The sequence below is a fragment of the Nerophis lumbriciformis genome, linkage group LG32 (genome assembly GCF_033978685.3).
Source record: "Nerophis lumbriciformis linkage group LG32, RoL_Nlum_v2.1, whole genome shotgun sequence".
NCBI lineage: Eukaryota > Metazoa > Chordata > Actinopteri > Syngnathiformes > Syngnathidae > Nerophis > Nerophis lumbriciformis.
Window position 1 is genome coordinate 14,812,328 of NC_084579.2, and position 9,319 is coordinate 14,821,646.

The following is a 9,319-nucleotide window of genomic DNA, read 5'->3' on the forward strand; positions in this document are numbered from 1 at the left end:
ATTGTACGGAATATGTACTTCACTGTGCAACCTACTAATAAAAGTCTCAATCAATCAATCAAAACACATAGAATCATCATACTGCTGTGATTAAATGCATCAAGTGTTCATTCAAGGCTAAGGCAAAATATCGAGATATATATCGTGTATCGCAATGTGGCCTTAAATTATCGCAATATTAAAAAAAGGCCATATCGCCCAGCCCTAGTTTCAATGATGCCATTTCTGTTTGTCATGTATAATTTTGTCTATTTTGTGTTTATCCTTGAATAAACAGGTCAGTTTCTTGTTACCAACCATTGTGTATTATTCAAACTCCCCTAATTCAGCTGGCTAGTTGTTATCAAGAGTACTAAAACCCTTTTCAACATGATTCTGACAACTAAGTAGGCTAAATAACTTTAAACTTTAATACATGCTCGGATAGGCCAGTATCGGTCAGTATCGGTATCGGTCAGTATCGGTATTGGATCGGAAGTGCAAAAACGGTATCGGATCGGAAGGGCAAAAACCTGGATCGGGACATCCCTAATCTCATTGCAAAGAAATAAGTCCAGTGCTCCCACTAATTCAGAGTTGGCATGTGTTGTAGTTTTCATACACTTATTTTTGCGGTATTTATTTGTCACACGTGTAAGGCCAGTCCGTGACAATATTATCTAAATTAAACCGGTGCCTGGTGCAAAAAAGGTTGGGGACCCCTGCTGTAAAGTACAGAAAATTGGTACCGCGGAGTACCAGTATTGATTCCTGCATACCGGAGTTAGTACCGTACTGTTCAAATACAAAAGGTACCCACTCCTAAATGTCTTACATTTTTTTGGACACAAATTAAAAAGCTGGGTTGTACCTGTCCCCTCACAAACACAAGCGTTGAGTTATGATAGCCAAGTATGCAAATAAATCGCTGATGTCGTTTAGCACCAACCCAAGACCACATACACATTTCTGTCTTGTGTTACTGTATACCAACACATGGCGCCAAACAACCTTTTCCAAGCATTTACATGTTTCTTTTCTCCCGTCCAGAGAACAACGGCCTACCTGAGAAGGAGCGCCTACAGGTGGCCGAGCGTCTCTTACGGGTAATGTGCTCCGATCTCAACATGCTCAACGTGCTCAACAGCAAGGACTTCCTCAAGCTGGCACAAACACTGGTGGACACGGGGGCTCGTCATGGAGCTTACTCCACCCGCGACGCCCTGGGCAACATGAGTGCCTTGGCGCTGCGCCAGCTGCCTCGCATGTACAACCAAGTGAAAGTAAAGGTCACGTGCGCCCTCGGCTCCAACGCCTCACTGGGCATCGCCGTGACGTGCCACTCTCAGACGTCGGGCCCGGATGCCTGCTATGTTCTCACAGCCTATCAGGTGGAGGGCTCGAGACTGAAACGTTACGTTCTTGGCGTAAGGGAGGCGGAGCTGAGGGAGGGGCCGGAACAGATCCACCACTGGGTCCAGAATGTGCTGTCCGAGTTTGTCATGTCAGATATTCGCACTGTGTATGTGGCAGAGCCCCGCGTGTGGGCCGCCGGATTCGGGGCTTCCTCGCTTGGAGTCGGCGGACGCGGGAGGATCTGCTTGCGCTGCGCAGGGTGCTCGCTTGGTGCCGTTGTCCAGGCCGTCTTGGGGAAGCGTAGCCTCCAGGCTCGAGGGCTCCACGAGCTGGCCGAGCTGCTCGCTACGTGCAGAGACATCTCCTCCACCGCCACACTGGGCCTCAGCGAGGAACAGGGCACCAACACCTCCACAGAGGACGCAGCACAGGGCGGCCCCAGCCAGTGCCCCACCCCTCCCTGCTGGGAACGTTCGGCTGAGGCTCTCCTGCAGGTCCACTCCCACTTCGAACAGATCTGCGAGACGTACGGGCGCAACAAGTCTACGGCTCCTCTCCTCCAGGGCCTCAACAAGCACTTGTTAGGAACGCTCAGTTGTCTGCTGGCTCCTCTGCGCCTGGCAGCGCTGGAGCTCAGCAGTCAAAGGAGGCCGACATTGCAGCAGGTACTTCCTGTCTACCTTCGCCTGGAAAAGTTTTTCACATCCAAAGCTGGAGAAGCTGGAACGGGCGTGGCTAGCAAACTCTGTCACTACTTCCTGGAAGCACTCAAGGAGAACTTCAAGGTAATGTATTTTCGTGTATACCTAATCATATTCCTCTTTTTTTTGTTGGTTTTCCTCTTTTTTTTTCTCAAAGGGTGCAGTTGAGAATTACTCAATCGTGCCTCTGCTGATTACAGTTCACCTCATTTTGCCTACACCAGGGGTCGGCAACCCAAAATGTTGAAGGAGCCATATAGGACCAAAAATACAAAAACAAATCTGTCTGGAGCCGCAAAAAATTAAAAGCCATATTACATACAGATAGTGTGTCATGAGATATAAATTGAATTAAGAGGACTTAAAGGAAACTAAATGACCTCAAATATAGTTACAAATGAGGCATAATGATGCAATATATACATATAGCTAGCCTAAATAGCATGTTAGCATCGATTAGCTTGCAGTCATGCAGTGACCAAATATGTCTGATTAGCACTCCACACAAGTCAATAACATCAACAAAACTCACCTTTCATGCACAACCTTAAAAGTTTGGTGGACAAAAGGAGACAGAAAAAGAAGTGGCATAAAACACGTCCTAGAAAGTCGGAGAAAGTTATACATGTAAACAAACTAAGGTGAGTTCATGGACCGCCAAAATTAGTAGGACAAAACGGCGCTCGCCAAATACTCGAATCAGTGAAGCATGTTTAATATAAACAGTGTGCTTTATAACAATTAGGGAGGTTTGTGTCATGTTTGTCCTCCTACAGAAACCATATTAAAACCATCCATCCATCCATCCATCTTCTTCCGCTTATCCGAGGTCGGGTCGCGGGGGCAGCAGCCTAAGCAGAGAAGCCCAGACTTCCCTCTCCCCAGCCACTTCGTCCAGCTCTTCCTGTGGGACCCCAAGGCGTTCCCAGGCCAGCCGGGAGACATAGTCTTCCCAACGTGTCCTGGGTCTTCCCCGCGGCCTCCTACCGGTCGGACGTGCCCTAAACACCTCCCTAGGGAGGCGTTCGGGTGGTATATTAAAACAAAAAATTGATTTTTTTTTCCCCTCATCTTTTTCCATTTTTCATACATTTTTGAAAAAGCTCCAGAGAGCCACTAGGGCGGCGCTAAAGAGCCGCATGCGGCTCTAGAGCCGCGGGTTGCCGACCCCTGGCCTAAACAAAGCAATTAAAAAAATACAAATCTGTTTCTTCACAAATATACTCGCATAATGATGACCATGTCCTACTTCCAGGTTGAGCGAGCCCACCAAGTGGCAATGGTCTTGGATCCTCAGCTCAAGCTCCGTTTGGTCCCGACTTACCAACACGAGGATATCATCTCTCGAGCGTGCGAACTTGCTGCTGAATCCAGGGACGGGTGTATAACCAGCACCAGCGGCTCGTGCGGCGAGGAACGGGACACTGACGGCCCACCGATGCCGAAAATAACCCGCGTGGAGGGCGCCGGCAACAACGGCGGCACCGCCATGGCGTCAGTGTCCGCTAACGACGAGAGTCAAAGCAAAGTCCGACAGGAGATCTTCCAGTACCTGGCGGAGCCTCTGCTCCAGGGGACCACCGATCTCTTCCAGTACTGGAGCTCCATAGTGGGCGACAAGTTCCCCAGGCTGTCCCGCCTGGCGCTGTGGCTCCTCGCTGTGCCCGCCGTGGGCATACGCAGCGAATGCGTGATGGTGTGCGAGCAAAGCCTGGCCATGAAAAGGAGGCAGCAGGTAACCGCAGAAGAAATGAACAAACTCATTTTCCTTCGCTCTAACATGGGCTAACCAACCAAACCTTGACCCCCCCCAACCCTCAGCCAGGGACTTTTATTTAATTAGGCTTAGACCGGGTGTAAAGGTATAGATGTGTACGTGCTAGGTTGCAAGCAGCTGTAACAACACGGCTTTTCACGTTCTGTATTTCACACGGAGATGTTCAGCATATCGGTAACTCCAATCATTGTCTAGCCTAAAAACGAAACCGCTTTAAAGGCTACATGCTGTTATGGGACGGCGGGGAAGGTCAGTAAACCTCAACAATACTGTAGAAGAAAATAGTCTGAATATTCACTGCCTTTCGCGAGATCTGTTTGGAATTCTCTTCAACCTCAATGAAACCTGCTAAACCTTTTTTTCCTTCAAAAGGGTTAAAAGCACACATTACAAGCTAGTCTGGATTTACACTGCAGTTTGAAGTCAACACTTTTTTTTTTTTGTTTTAAAAAAAACGCGTTAAACAGATTAAAAGTTTTATGTTTACTTTGCTTGGGCTGCCTTTGGTTAAAAAAAAAATCATGTGATTTTTTTTCTACATTTAAAACGCATTCTTGTGTAATAGTGGTTCTTTGGTCAAAATGTTGCATTTGATTATGTTTTACAGACCATCTTCAAGACGCTTTTTGGTCGTCTCTTCAGAATACGCCTTTTTGTGGGGGGTCTTATTTACGTACTTCCACTTCGACTGCATCTTCTCCCCGATAGCCATGTTGCAGTTTTTAGTGCTTTCAAAGGGAGTCTACTGGCAGATCTAAGTTAGAACTATACACTACTTTAAATTACAAATGGCAACAGGGGTGGATGAACGACCCACAACAAGAGGATTGAGGAAAAAAAGGCGCTTATTGACTACAACTTCAGACTAAAATGACGGACTCGCGCAAAGCTCCTCGGGCAAATCTCGACCATATATGGAGATATTAGCTGGCTTTACAATTGGTAAAAAAGGCCCAAATTGGGAAAATTCCAAATGGCTAGTTTGGAGGAAGTATGAAGGAAGACAAGATTGTTTTATAAAAATCTCCGCCATGCCTCCATGGTTTGATTTCAAATGTTCGAGATAGTCAGATCCCGAATACACAAAAACAGATTCCGTTGCGTAAGAAAAGTTGGTTTTGCGTAATAGGTCCTCTTTAAATCTGGGGTGTCCAAACATTTTCTTACTTATACTGACAAATTGAAGGGTTATTTTGATGAAACATTTAAATCAATCCTAGGTTATGCTATCTTTTATTCCTGTGTTTTTTTTATTTTATCCTTTTAGACAGGATGCGTTTCAGAAATGGCATGCTGCCCTTTGAACGCCGATGATTTAAACAAAGTCAGTCATTACAGTCACGCTTCAAATATTGTGGCTTCACTACAGCTTGCATGTGTTTTGTATTTTTGAATTTTTCAAACATAAAACCGTCTAGATAAACTTAAGAATATCGATATTGCACTAGTATTGGCCACTAGAGGAGACTGAAGCAATCAAAATGTGCTGTTCCATATCATGACCACTGATTGGCTCAGCTTCAGGCAGCATGACTATATTGGATTCAAAGAGTTTAAAGATGACCAAAGCGTGTTATTTACTGTCTAGAGCTCTCTCATGATGTTGAAAACCGTATTTAGAAGGCCGTAAAAAGTTTTTTATGCTATACCTATGAAAATATTGGCTTTATATTAAATAATTCGTACTTAAACGGAAATTATTTAATCGCGGTCATGTCCGCAACCAATCAACCGCATTTAATGAGAGACGACTATACAACGTTTTCACCTAATTTATAGTCTGTAATGTACGGTATTTAGACTGAATTGAATGGCTTATGCCTTTGCAGCAGTTTTATTTTACCCCAGGTGTTGTTTTCTTTATGGGTGTGTTTTTTGTTGCTTTACCGTATTCCGATGATGTCCGGTTTACATTGACAGGTTCAATCCGACAATGAGTATACATCTTATTCCTGCAAGGACAATGTGTTTTCCAGACCCATATTGGAAATATACGAGAAATCGTGATTGTGTGACTAGAACCATGTAGTGTAAATCCAGCCTTACACCTTTATAAAAACCTTCTTCCAATTATCTTTTTTTTTTCCCGTTACCTCGTCACATGTGCACGTCACACACAAGCTTGGCTTGCACGTCGAAACTTGTAATATATTAAAACCACACTGCAGTTTTAGCAAGCAAATAATTGTTCATTTGAACTCGAACCAGTAACATTACTTGAGCTACCGTAACTTTCTTTTCACCTACTCTACTCGTAGAAACCTTGTAGTTGTTTGTCCTCAAACATAGTCTTCCTTAAGTAAGCCTCACATGTTGATTTATCACGGCAATAAGCTACATTGTGTCACACATGGCACACGACCGAATCTTCTAAAACTCGGCTGTTGGCCGTCACGCTGCTCCTGCTGTCTATCGCGTTGTTTTTTGGAAATCAAAACGCGGAAATCTCTCTCAGGAACGAGTTTTTCGCCAACTCTTTGGTCCCCTGACTTTCATTACTGGACATTTGTAACAAACACAAATTGTGGTTCCAGCTTGAGACAGAAGTTGGGTCAACACTAATGAAGTCAAGTTAAATAGATTCTAACGTACCGTACATGTCTTGCAGGCTCATACCTCCTTAAATGTCTCGGAAGAATGGTCAATTTGGTTCCTAATGGCTTTAAATCCTTTATTTTCTCATGTTTAGCCCAACAAGTAACCACAAAAACATGCCTTGATGTTGGTAATTCATTGCCTTTTCAGCAGCTTCCATTTATTTTTTGCTAAAGCAGGTTACCACTGACTGGGAAACAGCCTCCTCTAGTGGTCAAATGTAGGCCTGCAATATGAACACCTGTATTTACTTGATAAGTGTTTTTTTATGCATGTGGTGTTACTTAACAAGACACACATCTGGATTTATTTTATATTTAAATATTGGAACAATCTCAAAAATATTTGGGTGTATCCCGCTGACAATACACATCCATTTTTGTTTTACTATCAATATTCATGAATGTTTTATTTAGATTGTAGTTTACTAAAATGTACACTGATTTTTTTTACCATTCAATATTTGAATATATATTTTTCAACCATGTCATGTTAAACTTTTGCCATTTAATATGAGCATGATTTTGTGGTTAGGGATGGGCATTTGACTTAAGTTCCTTAACAACTAGAGAATGAGTAAATACAAAAAATAAAAAATAATATTATGTTTGGTAATTTTAGATAGGAAAACAATACTAAGGTTGGTATTTTCCGCCACAAAAATACCTTTTTTTTTTGGTGTATTACCACATAAACACGACTTAAGACTGAACCAATAGCGCCCCGGCTGGTTGCAGCCAAGCAGTGCACTCAAATTATGACTCTTCCTTGAATTAATCGACACAATCGATTATTTTTTGTGATTATTTGCTTTCTGAAGATCACTGATCTTTTGAGTCGTTTCAAATATTTTGTAGATAGTATGACAAGCGGTAGAAAATGGATGGATGGATAGTACAAAAAAAAATTTGCTGATATAAAAAAAAAGACTGCTTTGGTTTGATCTAAAAGAAACCAAGTTGAAAATATTTTTTTTTTCTGCTTTGAAGAAATAGATGAAGGGATTTCCAATTGTGTTTTTAAATAATGTATTTTAAATAGGATATGCTCTGGGACAAAATGCCAGCGTCACCCAAGAATGAGCGTCCATCGCGTTGCTTCGACGAAAATTCTATCTTAAGCTAATTATGCATGCTTTTATTAATTAGAGTAATGATTCTATTATAAAGTTCAAAGCCAGTGTGTTTTTAAACATTTTTTCATGTCGGACGACTGAATTCGAACCTCTCGGTGGAGGTAGGTGAGGTACTGCTGAATACGTTGACATTATCCATTTTTTTTCCGAGGATGTATTATTATGTACAGTACATACAGGAGAACTGCTGTTTTTATGCCACAAGGGGGCGCCGTCATTTCAGAGACACAGTAGGGAGCACCGGTGATAACATTATACCTCTTTTTTCTACAGTAGCATTTAAACAAAAAATAAGGTTTTTGATATGATAGAAGAATAACACAACTTAAATACTGTTAGCCAATGGGAATCCTCTAAGTTTTATTCTTTGTCAGGATTTTAACTTATTTAAACTTCAACTGTACAAACAACTATATAGTATGCTAACATGGAGATGTTTTCATCATGCATTATCGAATCAGGTTAAGAAACGTGTGTTGCTTTTTATTCTACTTTACAGGCATTTCTTCTTTAATCTACTGTTTAACGCCACATGATTTCTCTCTTTTTCTTTTGTTTTATTTTTGCCGACTCCTGTGTAGATTCCGATCTGAGTTGTCTTATTAGTAAGCCTAATTTATACTTTTGTAGCAACACTATTTTTATATAATGGCAAAGAAACGAGTTTCACTGTCGTCTTTTGTTGGTTTTGTGTCATTCTAATGGCAGCGCTGTTCAAAGGTTTCTGAACTACATTACCCACTGTAGTATTTAATGTGTGAATAAACTCCTAATCTGTGTCAACGTTGCGGTGTGCATCATGTTAGAGCAGGCCTGGGCAATTATTTTGACCCAGGGGCCACATTTAGAGAAAAAAATGTGTCTGGGGGCCGGTTTATATCTATTTTTAGGAACACTAATACAAAACCTCACAATAATGTCTGATTGAATGCTAAAAACGTTATGACAGACCGCCTGGAATTTTTTTTCCTTTCTATGAACGATAAAACACTGAATATTGACAAAATATGAACGTCACACCCCCTTTCGATCGACATATTTTACAATCAAGTGAAACGCAACAAAAATGCAACAAACAGTGAAATATGAACGCGAAGGGTCCCAAATAAACCCACCTACAATCTGATATATCTGATATATCACTAAGCTTTAGAACTTTGTTGTGAAAATCTCCTTCCGCGTCTGTGGAAACGCTTCCAGCCCACACTGCTTGGTGCCTCGTCTGAGCTGCTGTGACGTAGATTACCATAGTAACTAATTAGATGACCATAGTAACTAATTAGATGACCATAGTAACTAATTAGATAACCATAGTAACTGGTATATCATTCATAAGCGCAGATTCCAACCATTGAAATACTTTGTACAGTTCAAGACTTGCGGTCATTAGAAAACTTCACTGCACATCATAATGGCAGCTAGTTTTAATTTTAATTTTAAAATTATTTGGGAATGTCCGGCGGGCCAGATTGAAAAGCTTAACGGGCCGCATGTGGCCCCCCGGGCCTTAATTTTCCCAGGTCTGTGTTAGAGTGATGTGTGATCGAGAAAACTTAGTTTGTTGGACGACTTGTAGAGGAAACATCATGTTTTCCTTACTGCTTTTTGGAAATGAGCAGAAAATATGGGTGCTGAAAAGATGCCTCTGCAACCTGACCAACTTGGAGCTCTCTTGTCAGGAAAATTGACTCCAAAAAGATGTTTGCCGTCTTTAGGTTCGAGCAGCTGTCACAACGCCTGGTGATGTGAGGGTCACCGGGAGATGTGAGCTACCTT

The 9,319-nt window shown here is 42.1% G+C and overlaps 1 protein-coding gene across 7 annotated transcripts in view; it reads left to right on the top strand.

Moving 5' to 3' along the window:
* The window catches only part of znf618 (zinc finger protein 618), an 84,712-nt gene extending 76,390 nt beyond the window's left edge, over window positions 1-8,322 (top strand). For all 7 annotated transcript variants that reach the window (XM_061927274.1, XM_061927268.1, XM_061927272.1 and 4 more), the window contains 2 exons: window positions 1,030-2,120; window positions 3,292-8,322. In XM_061927274.1, the coding sequence (XP_061783258.1) occupies window positions 1,030-2,120; window positions 3,292-3,825 (1,625 nt within the window). In that variant the 3' untranslated portion in view covers window positions 3,826-8,322. The remainder of the gene's footprint in view (window positions 1-1,029; window positions 2,121-3,291) is intronic.
* The last annotated feature ends 997 nt before the right edge of the window (window positions 8,323-9,319 follow it).